Genomic DNA, 19,178 nt, shown 5'->3' on the forward strand with positions numbered 1-19,178 from the left:
CACATAAGGTTAAATATGACACATGTGAATAACGGCTTCAGTGGTGTAGGCACAAGGCAGTAATGTTTTTGGCACGGAAACTAGCTTGTAACGCGATTGATTGGCTTAGAGTCAGGCTTTTGTCGAGCTCATTCTTCTCACTTTTCCCATCACATGTCACATTAGAATTTAATTTTCAATAAAAATGAACAAAATGTTCTAAAAGTGGAAGTAAAGTGCCTAACGAGTGTTTTATAATGATACAACTATTTATAATTGTAATTATTACATCCTGTTAATGTATAACAATACTGAGGTGCAAATGTATCTGCCAGTATAAAGTATAACTAGCATCTAGATTTTCACTGTACATTTTTTTCTATAAATAGCATCTAGAGCTACTTGCACTTAGCCTACTGTAAATAGGATCTATCGCTAATAAAGTATGTTAATTCCACTTAGTGTAAATAGCCACTGCCGTATTTTTCTTACTCTATTGGCAGATCATTTGTAAAATAAGAAAAATACACTTAATATTATTATTAATATGATTATCTTTTCCCATGAGATACCATAAAATGATTAGCTATTAATTCATGAATCTAATGTTCTGCCAGTTTTCACCTGTGATATTATAACACTGACAAGAATTACATTTGTATCGAGTCTGAAGTATGCAGATGGATTTTTGGTGGGAGCTGTTGCCATGGTGAATCGTAATATCGGCGCTCCATTGATACTGACTTTTTATAGTAGTGGTGCATGCGCTTAACTCAGAGTCAGTCAATTTAGAGTTGATTAAACCAACTCATTTCAGCTGTTCTGTAACCGAAAACTCAGAGTTTCCCATCTCAGGGTAAGTCAACTCAGAGTTCAAGTTTAAACTTGAAGTTATATATATATATTTGTGTCACATTTAAATATAATTATATTTTAATTCATTTCTTAATTGTTTTTATTTTTATAATGATAATTCAGAGAATGAGAAAATCTGAATAATCCTTACCAGTGTTGTGATAATTATTTTTAAGGCACTCTATGTTTTAAAAAATAAATAAATACTGTAATATAATACTAGTTTAGTCAAATAACATAAAAAAGACCAGATGCCTGTGTAACTTTTCTCCCTCAAACAGCATGTTAATGTTACAGCACACTACAGACTACACACAGCAATATAAACAACATATCTGCATGTTCTCACATCACATCGTTCTTGTAAAATAATAATAAGTAAATAAACATCAAAATCACTTCGCTGAGAATGAAACACCACTTTCCAGCTGCGGCGGTGTTAATAATATCCTCTAGTAATTAAAAAATGCGTGTGCAGCTTGAGAGGAATCGTCCCGCTCGGAGGAGGTCGTCGTCGTCAGGTGAAAGGTCATAATGTGGGTCATTTTATTTACGGCTAAATTATTATTAATAAATTTTACTAATATTTAGATTGGGTATGGGCAGGCATTCACAAAAGGGCATGTTATTACAAAAAATTTGAGGAAAATTTGCTTTGACAAAAGGGCACTTTGAGCACCAAGGGGCAGGTGCTCAAGCACCCAACGCAATGTTGCAATGTTGTTTAAAGTGGTATATAAAATAAAAGTTGTCTGAGACAGAATGCGCGCTGCTCTTTCCACTCGCGCATCTGGACTGCTGTGTGCATGTCACAATGACATTTGGAATATGATCACATCCCTGTGATGCTGTCAATGAGGAGGAGGGGACGCATCTGTACTGTGCAGCTGTGCAAACACTTTTTCTGATTTATTTATTTATTTGATTTAGACATTGTAATTTTTGCTTGTCAGTTAACTTTCAAAGTGTCATTTAAAGGGCAGTTCTTTTATACAACCCCCTGGCAAGGTACTTTTAAATTTAATACAGACCATAGTTAATTCATAATCTCTTTCTAATCCTTTTTAGCACATGCTACGGTATACACAGGGATTAAAATAATAATAATAATAATAATAATAATAATAATAATAATAATAATAATAATAATAATAATAATAATAATAATCAGCCTGTGGGAGTGGGAAAAATGCATGTTCTATCTGATAATAAAAACATCTGCTGCTAATGCAGGGACACCCACAAGGTGAAGAGACATTTGCATCATAACTTGTAGACACAAACTGTTCCCATTTGCAAGATTTACCACACATACCCATCAATAATTAGGTTCAGTTTGATAAACCTAGCTTTCAAGCAAACCAGTTCCAGACTCTGACTTGAGTGAGAAGAAAATAAAAAAAAGATAAATGCTCCTTTGGAAGAGAATGATTGCAAAACAGCTGTAATTGAAGGTTAAACAGTGCCGCATACATGATTACAAATGCCACAGACCTCATTATAAATCTCTCTAGATTGCTCTCTGTTTGTGTTTGATGTGTCTCTCTAGCTTGCAGGTTCCTGTTACTAAATGATCTGTGCTTTCTGAAGAAATGGGTTAATGCACCAGGTTCAACAGACTTTATATTTAACTTTTTAGGTTGTTTATTATGTCATATCATTGGCCAACACACCAATGACCTTTTTAGCACACTGCATTCCCAAAATAGTGATTTTAAGAGGTGTTTATAAACCAGCGACTAACTGACAGCACTATATACATAAAATAGGCATAGAAATGCTGCTTGTTGCTTGTTCACACTGCTCTATAGAGAGAGAGATAGAGAGAGAGAGAGAGAGAGAGAGAGAGAGAGAGTTTAACGCTCCCTCTTTCCCTGAGCTCTCAGACTCTGACATGAAAACAACACACTACACACCTCCTTGACAGCCTCCTTCCTGTCAGCGGTCTGCAAAACAAAATGACTGTAGACATTTTAACAATAGCTAATTAAAGCACTTGTTTATTAAAAATGCACACATTTGCTTTAAGCCGTTCTATTAGACGGCCCTGAATGACTGTTTTCCCAAGCATAGATTGATTGTAACTATCAATCTTTCATTGAAAGTCTGTGAGTTGTCGCTCTGCTGCATTTGTAACCCACATACTTGATTCCCTAACTAGTGCTTTTGTCATTTCGACTATAGACATTCACTTCAGATTGCCGGGCACTGAGCCAAGACAGAACGCAAGGGAGACTCTTTCCTTTATCTGCGTGGTCCAGCTGTTCTCGCTGCACGGCAAACAAAGTGAAAAGGGAACAAAACAAGCACAAGCTTTAATTTCCATTCGTTTTTCTGTGCGTGGAAGCGAATGGTAATGAGAAATTGCCCAGAGTCATTGAATACAGGTAATGGAGTTTCTCCGCCTCGCTCACCTGAAATAGATGCTGTCTTGTTTACAAGAACACAGGTGATTTTCCAGTGAGAAGCAAGCTAGAGCTTTGTAAATAAGTGAATTGGAATGATTCAAACAGATGTGTGGACGGCCAGTGAGAGAAGGTAGAACGTTTCTCATCTTTCAGTGATAGCGTATACTCTGGGGTGGTGTTATTTCACAGGACACCTTCCCTTTTTGTGTCTTAACTGGTACAGAGCCTGCAGGTGGTGTGACCTCAGTCGGAGGATGCAGATTAGGTGTTGCCTACACAGACATCACTGAAGGGTTGACATTTATAAGAAAGCCATAAAAGTACTGAGAGAAGACCTTCCACCCTAGAGCTTTCTGACTAATGCATCACCCTGACAGGTTTGTGTTCAGACATGCCAGTGAGGGTCACTTTGAAGCGAGCAGCATGTCTGGAAACGGGAGTGAGGTGGGGTTGTTTCTCTGTGAACACATATAACTATATCTGAGACATTTGGTTGCATTTCTTTGTTGCAAGCAGTCAAATGTTAAAGGCTCTTTTATTTCATGGTTTATTTCATTTTTTTATTTTATTTCTTCTATTAATTTTTTTGTTTGTTTGTTTTTAGAATCCTGTGTCAGCTATTTTGTTATCCTGTGTGATATTACTGTATCTGCTCTAGTCTGTAATGTACACTACCATTAATAAGATTGATCACATTTGGGGTTAGTAAGTAAATATTACAACAGAAAATAGTTAATTTAAATTGTAACAATAATACACAATATTACTGCTTTACTGTATTTCTAATCAAATAAATGCGTGCTTGGAGAGCATCCAAAACCCATTTAAAAAACATTTTAAAAATCTTTCAAAGCCCCAAGCTTATGTAGTGTACTCTGCATAACATGCAGATTTTCTTGTGCATAAAATACTTGGATGAATTGATGTATGCTGTATCCCACAATGCAGTATGTTCTTCTTTTAATATCAGATGAATGTTTTAACGTGTCTCTCTTGACTCAATTATTTGATTTTTACAAAAAAATGTTATTAAAAATGCAAATGAACCGTTTTTATTTCCAATATGAAAAGTGGATGCCACTTGAAAGAATTAAACATGAAACAGTTCATGCACAGTTTGAAACATTTATAGTGGATAATGGCTTATTTTTCACACACACACACACACACACACACACACACACACACACACACACACACACACACACACATATAAATAATGCAGGCAATATACAACATATATTCAGCATTCATTGTGCTAAACCGTTGGTTTGCTGTGTATTTGAGAGATGACACTTTCACTGAGAGGGACAGATGGACACAGTAATAATAATCGTCAAGCGTCATGGGTTACAAAGCTTTATTGAAAATTCTTTAGCTCATTAGCACAATTTATACTCGAAAAAAGCACCCATCCAACCTAATAGGCACAATTATTAACCTGTCTTTTAACTGCTGTATTGATTATGACTGCTCCCACATGCTTCCTTATACTTTCCAGCAATTATTAAGAAGCTTTTTTATTGCAGACGTATCGTATTAAATATGAAATTAAATATATTTCTTAACACACCTGTTTTCCTGATTATTAACGATTGTCTCTGTCTGATTAAGTAATTTCCTTCTCACCTGTTCACCTTTTCTTTTTAATCATGGCTAGGAGCTGAAGGAGGGAGTCATGAGGGTCATCTGCTCCTCTCTAGTGCTTCTCACCATCTGCTTGGGTCACGGGGGTCGACTGGCATCAGCTGAAGGTAAGGCCTTTTCTCCAAATCAAAGGATGACGTTGTCAAAGGCTAGCTCAAACAGCTAAGATTCTGTATGTTTTATTCATACTACTGCCACCATAACATTGTACATTTTTAAGGAATAGTTAAATGGGTTGTTCAGCCAAAAATGAAAATTGTGTCATCATTTACTCATCCTAATGTCATTCTAAACCCATAGCTATTTTTTTTTCTTTCCCATCTATGGAATATAAAATTAAAGATTTTGAAGAAACGTTCTGGCCCTTATCGTTGGTCCCCATGGAGACTGACACTTCAAAAGCACAATGAAAGTGTTTTAAACAGCTTGTGAACTATATTCCATGTCTTCCCAAATCAAACCATAGTTTGTTTTTTAGAAATAGACAGATATTAAAGTGGTTGTCCACTGAACTTGAGAACCACTATGAATGGATCAGTGAATCTGTTGAAATTCGAGAACCAGATTGATTCATGGACAAAGAATTCTGATTGGTTTGTAAACCAGAGATTCACTTCCAAAAGAATATGAATGCTGACTACATATCATTGGTTAACTGAATTCACTCTTTCGTGAAGCCTTCTGAGAATACATATACTGCTATGTCCAGAAACGTATAGGATCTGTACATAGAAGATTAGCCAAATTTAAGTTAACTCAAAGTAATCATTGCTTCTTTTCTTACAATTTCCTTTCAGATGGTGTACTTTTATATAAGGTCTGGTAATACTTAAAATAAAAAGGGAGGATACAAATCCTAAAAGAACAAAGAAACTGTGGGAAATGGCTCAGCTTTTAAAAAGTGATACCATGCCTTGTTCTCTAGTCAGGGCAGTATCCCAGCAATATGGTTATGGAAATTTGATACCTTTCCATTTTTCCCCATTAAATTTCTTATGAAGCAGAACTGAATAAGTAGTAAGGGGGGTCCCGACAGTATTGCAGTAAGGCATTGATGACATTTTTGTAGTCTTATTGTAATTAGGTTCTTTTTAAAGAAGTTTCAGATGTTTTGAAGGCCATCATACTGGAACTACTGGATAATGGCTTCATAAAAGACTATTAATTTTGGGAAGCGTGTGAAGCTCTGCTTGTTTAGAGGCTTTGCAAGGACTCGTCCTCTATCATTCATCACTTTATACTCTTAGAGCATGTTGTTTTTTGCGCCCTTGCTTGTTAGACTCTTCTCAAGCTGGGTCTCTGAGGGGTTTGAAGCAGAAATGAGAAATGTCAACACATCCAGTCTTTTATTATTTTATATAATGATGTTGTTTTATCTTATTATAATAATGCAAGTCTGACTGAATGTAGCCACTCTTCTTCTGAAATGTGTGCATATAAACCCTGTTCCCATTAGTACTTCTTATAACAAAAATATTGCATAGTTTAATAGCAATGGTGTATAAAGTACGTGAAAGTCATACTCAAGTAAAAGTACAGATATCGTACCAGAAAATGACTTTGGTAGAAGTTAAAGTCACCGTTTAGAATATTACTTTAGTAGAAGTCTTAAAGTATGTGATAATTAATGTTCTTAAGTACAAAAAGTATTTTTTAAAATCTTAAATGTACTTAAGTATTGGAAGTAAAAGTACAAGTAAATGCAAAATGGAAAAGAAGCAAATAAATAAATATATGTTCATACACAGCTTGAGTAGCAAGATTGTGTTCAGTTTTAACTGTTTCTTCCATTTTGCATTTTTTGGGTAAGAATAAGAAGCACTTAGTGTCTTTATAGAATATGCATCTGAAATAGCATGTATTTACACAGTTTATGTATCTCAGAGGGGACACAAACTGCAGACACATATGTATAAATAGGCCAAATATTTGTTTTTGACATAAAACGTTGAATACTGATATTTGAAATGATTTAAAACATGAAAAAAAAATAGTCAAAATGTGAAATTAAAACTGCAAGCAGACAGCAAGTGAATGTTAATGGGTGAGTTATTGAGATTCAATTGATTCATTCAAATGGCTGATTCATTCAGATACAAAGCATTTGACTGTGTTAATGAGTGAATCACTGAATCATTTATTTAACCGATTTGTTCAAAAGCTGATTCATTCAATAAATGAACACTGCCCATTTCTCAGAGACGCGAAACAGTGTTGTGATCTGTTTAAAACTATTTTTTGTTAGCAAAATTGAGCAAAAACAAGCAATATTATGTCTAAAATGTAAGTCATTTATTGCTTTACTGAACTTGTAATAAAATGATTATTTAATATGTTCACGCATCTGCAGAAAAACGGTACTCTTTGTGTGATATAGATTAAGTTAACTAGACCTAAATGAAATTATATAAATATAAAAGCATATAGAAGCATTTTTGCCATCTACAATTTAGAATGCCTAGAATTTTATGGTGATAGCCTACTTGATAACATCAGATTGCACATTATTACAACAGCAATTACCTTATTATCACAGATCATGCTGTATCTCACACCCCTGACTCGACTTGAGTGAGAAATTAATAATTCACGGTTGTGCGTGCACTTGTTTGCACATGAGCAAAGGTATTTATATGAGTCTAACTTGCAAATGCTAGACCACTGATTCGTCAAACCAGCTTTCCTGCAGCCTGTGTTCTTCTGACTATTTTGTAGTAAGTAACGAATATACTAAGGGGAAATGTATCGGATTAAAAGTATAAATTTTAATTAGGAAATGTAGTGGAGTGAAAGTATACATTTTAATTAGGAAATGTAGTGGAGTAAAAGTAAAAGTTGGCTGAAATATAAAAAGTACAGTACAGATACTCCCAAAAATACTTAAGCACCGTAAAAAAAGTATTTTTACTTTGTTGCATTACACCACAGTTTAATAGTATGATTATACTGCTATGGCTAAACCTCTTCAGACATTCCACAGTCAGTTAAGAATGAGATTTAATTGATGACTTATATCAAACCACATTTGGTCATTGTTAATGTCTAAATGAAATCAAAATGAATTCTAAGTGCTTACCTTATGCATGTTCAGAAATATATTATTCAGACATTTTTATGTGACTTTTTTATGACTTCTTTCTTGTGCATTTCTGTTCTGATTGCACCATATGCCATTTCATCACCATGTAAATTTGTGTTTAAAAGTGATGCATGATTGAACAAGCTAACAAACTAAACCCCTGAACCCACCTCCGATTTCCCTGGGTTTGTGTTTCACTGGGTTGATGTCAGATCTCTAGGATGAGTTTTCTCACCCCCAGCTGTTCAAATCCACAATTGACTTTCTCCTTAATGAGTTTCTCCAGGCCAACTCTGAGACCTAAAAATATACAATGAGCAATATGCAATCAGGGACAAATAGGGCAGAGGCTGCGTGAGTGATTCTGAACAAGAGTAAGATGTAGTGTTTCACATTTGTGAACTTTTGAGATAATGTTAATGAGGAGACATTTTTTTCTCCGTCTTTTCTTCCAACTTCTTTTCTTAGTGTCTTATAAAAAAAGTCCCTTTTCCCTCTAACAGGCTCAGGTGAAGCAGCCTGTACAGGTACGCATCTCTAAATTAAAAGAATGCTGAATCTTAACCTATGAAATCCTAAACCCCAGAAATCTTCACTCCACTTCAAACTCTAGCACTGTCTGCATTGCTTGATGATGTGTCTGTTCTCCATGTATCTGAAATGCACCTCTCCTCGCCTTGTATTCAACTTTCCATCACTGCCTGGAGAGCGAGAGTCGCCTCCAACTTTCCTATCTTCTCCCTGACATCTCCACATCTTAATTCCACCTTTTTGCCATGTGAAAGCAGTGGGGCTTTGTAGAACCGGGAAGAAAAGGGATTTAGCCGTGTCTGTCTGATTTCAAAAAGTGAAAATGCGAGAACAATTCAAAATGAATCCTTTAACTGTCAGAGAAGTTTTTGTTGAAGTCATTTCCTCCCTAATTGTATCCGCTTAGTTAGCTGTGGAGAGATTCAAGTGTTGTAGATTTTAAAAGAGCTCTTTGTAACTTGACAAGGGAAGAATATGAGTTAGAAAAGCCATCACCAGCTCTCCTCTGCCACTAGAGGCTCAAAGAGACGGCTCTGAGCTGCTTCTGTCTATTATTGCTTGAATTTCTTATACTCATCTGATCTCTGAAACATCTAAGTGACAGTTTCGCTACACAGCAGTAACTTGCTAATGCACGTTGATTGATGTCTTTGAACCAATCAAACCATGCTGATTAAAAACTCTTCTTGTCTCATGCACCTTTGACATGCTTCTTCACAAAGATTTTTTTTCCCCCAATTCCTTGTCCTAAACTGAACTTGGTAACACTTTAGAATACTGTTTCTTACTTACTACATAACCAATAAGGAATTATTGAAGAACTAACAGATGATTATTCATTAACACTTAACTCACTACTGTTAACTACTAAGAAAGATGTGTTAACTAATCAGTATGTAATATAATTTTAATGATTGTGTTAAGTAACAGTAAGCTAATCAGTAACTATATATTATGTGATACCTCCTGAAGAACTACTATTAATTATCTACTAGTTAAGGTTCAAGAAAAATAACTATGAAATAACTACTACTGAACAGTTATACGCAAAAAATCACTATAATAATCAGGATGTATCCCACAAATCAACTACTTGAGTAAAAGTACAGATACCCAAATAAAATATTACTCCAGTAAAATTATAAGTAGGCCTATTCATTTTCAAAATTAAACTACAGTAGCAACTTTGTTACAGCCCACTTATTAGCCTATAATGGAAATTAAATATGGATTTTGTTTGCTTCTAAATATTTAACTTTTGATTATGAAATGTTTGTTAAATTAGTTAAAATGTGGGCATGTTAAAATGGAATAAAATATGCTGTATTAAGAAATGTTCTCGTCTGAAATAAACAGATGAGAGTACTTTACAAAGTTTATGATTACTTTTATAGTTTTTTTTTTGTCAAAATTATGTAGTTTATTATTATTTACTAATAGGTTCACTTTAGAATTCTGTAAGTCCTGAAAAATTATCTGATAATTCTTTATTTATTACTAATGGGTTCCCTATGTTTTCACTTTAGAATACTGTTTCAGATTCTAAGTAATTCTTGAGGAATTATCTGATAATTCTTTATTAATTACTAATGGGTTCCCAATATTTTCACTTTAGAATAGGCCTAATGTTTTAGGTTCAAAATAAGTCCTGCCAAATTAATTGATAATGAATTATTAATTACTAATGGGTTCCCTATGCTTTCACTTTAGAATACTGTTTCAGATTCTAAGTAATTCTTGAGGAATTATCTAATAATTATTTATTAATTACTAATGGGTTCCCAATATTTTCACTTTAGAATAGGCCTAATGTTTTAGGTTCAAAATAAGTCCTGCATAATTATTTTATAATTCTTTATTAATTACAAATTGGATACCTGTATTTTCACTTTTCCTCATACTTTGCCTTACATACAGAAATTGAATTAATGATAATGTGGTATGTGCTGAGGAGGCACACATACAGTACTGTATATAAAATATAAAAACTAAGGTAAATTATCGCAAGGCACTGGAGTCGTGGTGGGGTTCCTATTGTAAGCTGATTTCTTACAAAACACACTCACAAAACAATTTACTACATAGGCAAAACCTCTATAAAATCTATTGCATTTATTAATATTGCATTTTCATACTACTACTACTATTGCTAATAACATTTATATGAGAGGGTCACAATTCAATGTAATTGTGTAAAACTGTTCATTAGTAGTTACTTCATAGTTATTTTTCTTGAACCCTAACTAGTAGATAATTAATAGTATGTTCTTCAGGAGGTATGACAGAATACATTAGTTATTGGTTAGATAACTGATACTTAGCATAATCATAAAATTATATTACATACTGATTAATTAACACATCTTCCTTAGTAGTTAACAGTAGTGAGCTAAGTGTTTATGAATAATCACCTGTTAGTTCTTCAATAATTCCTTATTAGTTATGTGGTAAGTAAGAAACAGTATTCTAAAGTGTTACCCTGAACTTTTCAGTGTTTTTGGATCATGAAAAAAGGCATGTAAAGATATGTACAAAATCATCAATAATTTATTTTAAATGCATCATCTCGTTCAAAAAGTTGTTTAAATCAAGCTGCAAAAAGTTATGAAAATGGATGGTGATCATTTGCTGTCAAAATCAGATTTTCTTTGTTTATTTTTTTAAAAATAGATTTATATTTTGAATATATTTATGCATACACACACACACATACACACACACACACCCAGGGCACCAAGTGAGCCAAAAACGATGTGTGACATCCTTGCTAAAAGTTCAAACAGGTGAATTCCACAGGATGTACCATATCATAGGATGTACTTTCGCTGAACCTTTTAAAAGTTAGTTCTTTTTCATACTGTATGTTGTCCATCAGTCGAAAGTGTGTCAGACCTCTTGTCATTGTCTTTGCCACCAGGCAGTAAGATTGGGAGAGTGATTCTTCCAGACAAAAGCATGTTATTTTTAGCTCCATTTATATCTTAGATGTTCTCTGTGTCTCCTCAGACAATCTTTGATCACCTCAACTTGTTCACCTCATGTTCAGTACCAAGTTTTGACAGGACTTCTCATGATCAGTTGTACAAGTTGTTTTATGCAAAACTTTTCACCAGTGACAGGACAGAGATCTGCTTCAACTTGACTGCTTCTCTGTTTTCTACAGGTGTCAGCTGCCCGTCCGTACATGTAGAAGAATGGAAGTTTCCTCAAACTGCCAGACACAACATTACAGGTAAATACTGCCGCTAATGGACATCCCTTAAAGAAACAGCATCATTTACTCACCTAATGATTTTTGGCATAAAGGAAAAATCAATAATTTTGATAAAAAAAAAATGTTTTGGCTATTGGTTAAAATATACCCCAGCGACTTAAGATTGGTTTTGAGGTCCAGGGTCACTATTATTGCCATCACAAAAGTTTTACAAGCGTACACAGTTTCTCAAGGGAGCACACAAGCATTAAAGCATACATTTTTCTTCCATCTCATTTTATTTTACATCATCATGTCCCCTTAGGGGCTTCATGATTCGTGATGTTAAGGCTGACTTTTCAAAAGCCATTACTCCAGTCTTCAGTGTCACATGATCCTACAGAAATCACATTATAAAGCTGTGCTATAGAATCATTTCTTAATGTTATCAGTGTTGGCTTCTGTTTTCTTCAGCTCTGAGTGCAAAACACAAACACCAAAGTGCTTCATTATTTTGCATAGTGAATCCAAAAAATGGGAAAGACGTTCACTCTACATAATTAAGTGAATACACTGTCATCTGTAATCATTTAAGCCTTTTAATACACTTAATAAAAGCCCAACTGCCCATAAAGTAAGTCTAAGGAACAGACTCTGTTCATGAGCTGAAATATATAAATGTGTTAAAGTCCCTTCTTTAGCCTTACATGAATTGAAAACTGGCACAACAGAAGTTGATACATAGCATAGGCATGTCAACTAGCAGCTCACTGATTTATTCTCCTGTGGGGTGGTAAATGGATTGATTGCCCGATCTGCAGGTTTCAATCTGGCGCGACGTTTCTCCCTATTGAAGAACAGCGAGGTCAAGAAGATCCGAAACCCGAGAGGGCCTCTCATCCTTCGCCTTGGAAAAGTACAACTCATCCAGCCTACAGAGTAATTTTTTTTTCTTTCCTTTTTTGTTTGTCGTAGTATCTATTTTTCTGAGAGATTCTAAGAGGTGGGGGGAGTTATTTTCCATTATTTGCTGTGACCCTTCAGGGTCAATTATAGAGATAACTACATTTTCAGATGTTGGAGCCTGTTCATTCTGTATCTTAAAACAATAAAACATACAGTACAGTACAATAAGACAAAATTGCAGAACTACTAAGTATTCTAGCAGGTCAGTACAAGCCTCGAATTCCTGGCCGCTGACTGTTATTTGGTCTAACACTTACACAAGGATCATGAAACAATCGCAGTAATGTCACCAGAGAGATTTTGATTTCCTCTTTAAGATACTTTCATCTCGCTGCAAATAAACATTTCAGCGGATTACACGCTGCTTTGTGCTTTTACACAGAAATGCTGTTAAATTTTTTATTAACAATCATTTTAAGTGCTTTAGGTGAGACCTCAAACCGCAGTAACAATCCGTTTTATGACAATGCTTTTACTGAGCTGTGCGTAGATGAAAAAATGACAATGATATAAGCTAACGGGTTCTGTTTCCTCTCAGCACTCTGGTACTGTATGTTGGGAAGAGAAAGTCAGTTTGCATTGGTTTAGACTACACATCAGCTTTCTTGTTAGAATTTCCTGTTAGGCTTCTCTCATGTAGACTCAACAGAAATGAGAACTTGTGTGTTTGAGCCAAATAGGTTAGACGAGTAATATTGAAGCTCTCACTCTTGTGCTGGACTCTATAACCTTGTTATACTCTTTTTGGACTTGCTCTGCCCTTGATCTGCTGCAGTTTATACTACATCATCATAAATTCACACACAAAAATGGCATCCTTTAAAAGCCCTATTTGGATAGGACTACTGTCCTCTGAGAAGGTTATGTGGAGTGTTTTGTACAGGCTAACTTTTGGATCTCATAAGGGCATTTCACACCTGAAATAGTTAACCCTGGTTCATTTTAAACCCAGGTAAACAAAATCCTGGGTTATCTCGCTTCACGGTTCACACTGCATATACTTTACCGAGGGTTAACAGTTTGGCCTGGGTATTCATACACTGATATTTCACACTGTACATTCCTAAACTCTGACATTCTTAACTGCATTTTTGCGTTGACAATGTTATTGATTGGACGAACGCGGCATTCAACATGTTTACTTAATTACTCTGGCACTGCACATTCACTTACTATTTATTGTCGACTGTATTATCAAGTTTTACATTAACTACCTCGGAAAACATTTTGGAGGAAGTTTTTTCGTGATTGAAGATAAAGTGGGACTGTAATTTGATCCAAGATGCTAAATTGATTTCATAATATTCAAGTTAAGAAATGTCAGTAGTTTCAATAGTTAATAACTGTAATTCAGACATCACCTAAAAAACAAATTCTGTCTAAAAGGGCAAAGGCTGGGAGTTTGAAGTCTGTAGAGGTTTTGAGTGACATGAACTCAGTTATAATGTTATAATGGAAATAGAGATCACTTCTTGCCCCTTCAATAATAGTTACCGATTTGTCTTCAGATGTTTGGACATGTGATCTGTTGTCAGTAATAGTGCTTAAGCAGCGGTTTATCTGCCGTCCTGAAATGATGGCTGTTCCCTGGCTGACATCCTCTTAAAGAGAGCTGCTTGCAGCTTATCTTGGTGCTGATGGTGCATTACAAGAAATGTTACTTAACGGTTAGGTATTTGCAGACAGAAGTTTAGTTTAGAGGTCTCTTGAGAACTCTTATGTGAGATTCAGAAAATAGCACAACAATGTCCAAAATGTAGTTATACTTAAGTTTGTAAACAAAGTCAGATTTCATTTTTTCCTCATTAAAATGCTTTCTTATTCCTTTATCCTTTATATTCTTTAGCTGCAAAAATAGTTGACTATTGGTTGGAAGTTGTACAGTTTGACCTTCTGAAACTTTAAAAAAGGAAAGGCAAAGATAACCATACACACAGACATACTCAAATCCCCCCATCATCAGAGAGTTCCTCTCTTAGAATGGGTTTTCCAGAGCCCCAGGTGCTTTCCCCATTTGAAACCTGGGCTCTTTTTCTCCTGCTCTAAATCTCATCTCGGCCAGAGACAGCGAGAGCCTGCAATCTAAACTCACACGACATGACTGGCTTACTGTGTGTGTTTGTGGGGGGGGGGGGTGTTCTTCCTCTTTAAATGGTCTCCTACATTCTCTTTGAGATAAAGTTTAATGCAAAGTCTTGTCAGCTGGTCTCTGATATTTGATAGCAGCAGATGGTGTTTAAATTGTTTGGCTACCTCTGTGTTAGTCATTCTCTTAGCTTAGACTTGGCCTGTAATATAACTGTCTAACATGGCGTTCCTTTATCTTCAATTTCACCTCACCTGGCAGAGAGATGGTGTGTATTGGTTTGAGTGTGTTTACTCAGGTCTTTGGATTTGGTCTTAGGACACACACTTAAAAATAAATAAATAAATAAATAATCAACAAAATACAAAAAATTATGTGACCCTGGACCACAAAAAGACCACTTAAAAGGATACTCCACACTAAAATAAAAATTTTGTTACCCCCACGTCATTCCAAACCCGTAAAAGCATTTTCGGGAAACACAATTTAAGATCTTTTGGATGAAAACCTGGAGGTTTGAGACTGTGACAAAGGAATAATTGAATAGTCGTTATTTTTGTTTTCTTTGCATACAAAAAGTGTTCCCGTCACTTTATATAACTCAGATTGCACGTCTGATGGCAGATGGAGTATTGTGACAACGACTTTTCATACCTTTTCTGGACCTTGACACTGTTATTTATTTGGCAGTCTATGGGACAGTCTCAAGCCTCCAGGTTTTCTTCCAAAATATCTTAAATTGTGTTCAGAAGACGAATGAAGTAATTAATGACAAAATCTTCATTTTGTTACGGAGTACCCCTTTAAGTCTCTTTTTTTTTAGATTTACCAAAATTGAGATTCATATATTATCTATCATCTGAAAGCTGAATAAACAAGCTTTTAATTGATGTATGGTTCGTTAGGATCGGACAATATTTGGCCAAGAAACAACTATATGAATATCTGAAATCTGAGGGTGCAAAAAATCTAAATACTGATAAAATCTCCTTTGAATTTGTCCAAATGAATTCTTAGCAATGGATATTACTAATCAAAAATTTATATATTAATATATTATAATATATTTACAGTAGGAAATTTACAACATATATTCATGGAACATGATCTTTACTTAATATCCTAATGATTTTTGGCATAAAAGAAAAAGTGATAATTTTGAGCCATACAATATTTTTTTGACTATTGCTAAAAATATACCCAGCGACTTAAGACTGATTTTGTGGTCCAGGGTAACACATTGGTTACAAATATTGGCTGTAATTCTATTAATTGCATTGAAAATAATAACTGAACTTTCTTTGAGTCGTAGTTACTTGCTACCTGTCACAGCCACGCCATCATCTTCACTCGCTCCACCCTCTCGTTCACTCTCCCCTGAATTCTAATCACCCTCACCTGGCCATCTCATCATCTCACGCCCTTTATAAACCACTCTCACCAGTCATCGTCTGGCCTTGTCAATACCAATGACAACAGACTCACCCGTGCTACTTACCTCAAAGCTAACCACTTACCTTCAGAAGTCTACATTCCCGTTCATCAGCCGTCAGCCAACCGTCTTCCTTCTGTGAACCTTCCCGAACTCTTCCTCCAGCTCCTAAACCAGAGACTTTGGTTACCACTCAGTTAAGTCGCAGAGAACGATATCCTCAACTTCATAACTCACCTTTGCATCCCGGTTCTGTTGCACAAGATTAATAAATCTCTATTCTACTCACCACCTGTCTGCCTCTTGTTATTACCTGACAGAAGGCCAGACCGATCACAATGCAAGCTGCATCAGAAACCGAGGATCCGCCCCAGCGGGACACTTTCGCTGAACTGGTTCAAGCCGTCAGTCAAGCCATACAAAGAAATCTTCCTGTCATCGCTACTGAACGCCAAGATCCTCACTCACCTTCACTTCCGCAAACACTCGCTGCTTCGGTAGCTGCCTCTGCTAGTCCCATGGTCCGACCAGCGACAAACTCAGGCGAGGTGGAGAACTGCAGCGGCTTCCTTCTTCAGGTTTCTCTATATTTCGAGATGCAACCGCATCAGTTTCATAATGACTCTGCCCGTATTGCTTTCATTATATCTCTGTTATCTGGCCGCGCTCTTCAATGGGCCCAGTCTATATGGAACGCTAACTCACCCATAACCCAGTCTCTTTCCAGCTTCCTTCAACATTTCAAAGAGGTTTTCGGTGTGTCCGCTGAAGAACTCTCCATTCATGACCAGCTCTTCAATCTTCATCAAGGATCATCTTCGGTATGTGACTATGCTCTCCGATCCCTGGCGGCCTCTAGTGGCTGGAATGAGACTGCTTTGATGACAGTGTTTTGACACGGCTTAAATTCGAAAATCCGGCAACTAGTGGTTGTGTACGATGACGCTATGGGTCTCGAGAATCTCATCCAAAAAACTATCCAAGTCTCTCAACGTCTCACAGCCTGTGGTCATACATCACCAGCCGCTGCCAGTTCTCCGCTCCCAGCACCTTCTCTCGCTCCTCCAGCACCAGAGCCCATGCAAGTCACCTCCAATCATCTCTCCACCGTTGAACGGCAAAGAAGGATTCAGAATCATCTGTGCTTATACTGCGCTTCTGATCAACATCTTCTCAGTGGCTGTCCTGTGCGTCCCCCGCGCACTGCGGTAAGCAGCATTCAAGTCCCTCCTAAAATTGAAACTCTCAATCGTACTTTGGTCTTACTCCTAACCCCTCGTCTTTGTGTCTCAGCACAAGCCCTACTCGACTCCGGTGCCGAAGAGAACTTCATCTCCTCTCAACTACTCGAAAAACTGAACCTTCGAAAACTCAAAACTCATCAAGATCTCCGAGTACAAACCATCCAAGGCAAACCCCTGGGTCGAGGAAGGATCCGTCACTTTTCCCCAACTATCACTCTTCAGATTGGATGTCTTCATACTGAAAGGATCTCGTTTATGGTGCTGGAGGAGTCAACTGCCGAGCTCATCCTGGGACGCCCCTGGATGGTTCAACATCAACCCACCATCGACTGGAGGTCCGGAGAGATCTTATGCTGGGGTGAATATTGCTTTTCCAACTGCTTGTCTTCAATTAAGAAACCTTCACCTCCCTCTTCATCTAAGAATAAGCGCTCGTTCCGAGTTAGTTCAACCACCGTCGAGAGTCCCGAAACTCAACAGTCTGTAGTGATTCCCTCTGAGTATGGGGCGTTCCAGGATGTATTCAGCAAGCAACTCACAACCAAACTACCACCTCATCGGCCATGGGACTGTGCTATCGACCTACTACCTGGAGCCACCTTACCTAAAGGACGCATTTACCCTCTGTCCATCCCGGAGCAGAAGGCCATGGAGGAGTATGTGGAGGAAGCCCTCAGTCAACAGTTCATTCGGACCTCAACCTCCCCTGCCGCTTCAAGCTTTTTCTTCGTGGGTAAAAAGGACGGAGGCTTGCGGCCGTGCATCGATTACAGACATCTCAATTCTCAAACCATCAAGTACAGCTACCCCCTTCCTCTGGTTCCAGCAGCCTTGGAACAGCTGCGTGGAGCTCAAATCTTCACCAAGTTAGACCTTCGTTCAGCCTACAACCTCTTTCGCATAAGCGGGGTGATGAATGGAAAACCACGTTCGTCACCCCCTCCGGACATTATGAGTACCTCGTCATGCCCTTCGGACTATCCAACGCCCCAGCAGTCTTCCAGGGATACATGAACGAGGTCTTCAGGAACTACCTCAACAGGTTCGTCATAGTATATATTGACGACATTCTAATCTACTCCTCTTCCCTCTCTGAACACCGCAAACATGTCATCCAAGTCCTAGAAAAACTGAGAGAACACCAACTGTATCTGAAGCTGGAGAAGTGTGAGTTCCATATTCCATCCGTACAGTTCTTGGGCTACATCATTGACCAACACGGAGTACAAATCGACCAGAGGAAGGTGGAAACCATTCACAACTGGCCTCAGCCCACTTCGGTAAAGGAACTTCAGTGGTTTTTAGGATTTGCCAATTTCTACCGAAGATTCATCAAGGGTTTCAGTCTCATCAGTAATCCATTAACTTCTTCTCTGAAAGACCGGCCGAAGTCTCTGTCCTTGTCATCTGAAGCCATCCAAGCATTCCATGACCTCAAAGATGCGTTCGCCACTGCCCCTGTACTGATACATCCCAACCCCGATCTTCCATTTATCGTTGAAGTCGACGCTTCATCCACTGGAGTTGGTGCTGTATTGTCTCAGCGGCAGGGTGAGCCTCCTAAACTCCATCCATGTGCCTTCTTTTCCAAGAAACTGTCCCCTGCGGAACTATGATGTCGGTAACCGGGAACTTCTGGCTATCAAATTAGCACTGGAAGAATGGAGACACTGGCTGGAGGGAGCCAATCATCAATTTGAAGTCATAACTGACCATAGAAATCTAGAATATCTGAGAGAAGCTAGAAGGTTGAACCCT

At 37.1% G+C, this 19,178-nt stretch overlaps 1 protein-coding gene across 1 annotated transcript in view; it reads left to right on the forward strand.

The window, feature by feature from the left end:
* The window catches only part of LOC132104293 (collagen alpha-1(XVI) chain-like), an 88,207-nt gene that overhangs the window by 2,103 nt on the left and 66,926 nt on the right, over positions 1 to 19,178 (forward strand). The window contains exons 2-4 of the mRNA XM_059509664.1: positions 4,903 to 4,996; positions 11,663 to 11,731; positions 12,514 to 12,631. Coding sequence (XP_059365647.1) covers positions 4,921 to 4,996; positions 11,663 to 11,731; positions 12,514 to 12,631 — 263 coding nt within the window. The 5' untranslated portion in view covers positions 4,903 to 4,920. The remainder of the gene's footprint in view (positions 1 to 4,902; positions 4,997 to 11,662; positions 11,732 to 12,513; positions 12,632 to 19,178) is intronic.

This window comes from Carassius carassius, chromosome 25, assembly GCF_963082965.1.
Source record: "Carassius carassius chromosome 25, fCarCar2.1, whole genome shotgun sequence".
NCBI classification, from domain to species: Eukaryota; Metazoa; Chordata; class Actinopteri; order Cypriniformes; family Cyprinidae; genus Carassius; species Carassius carassius.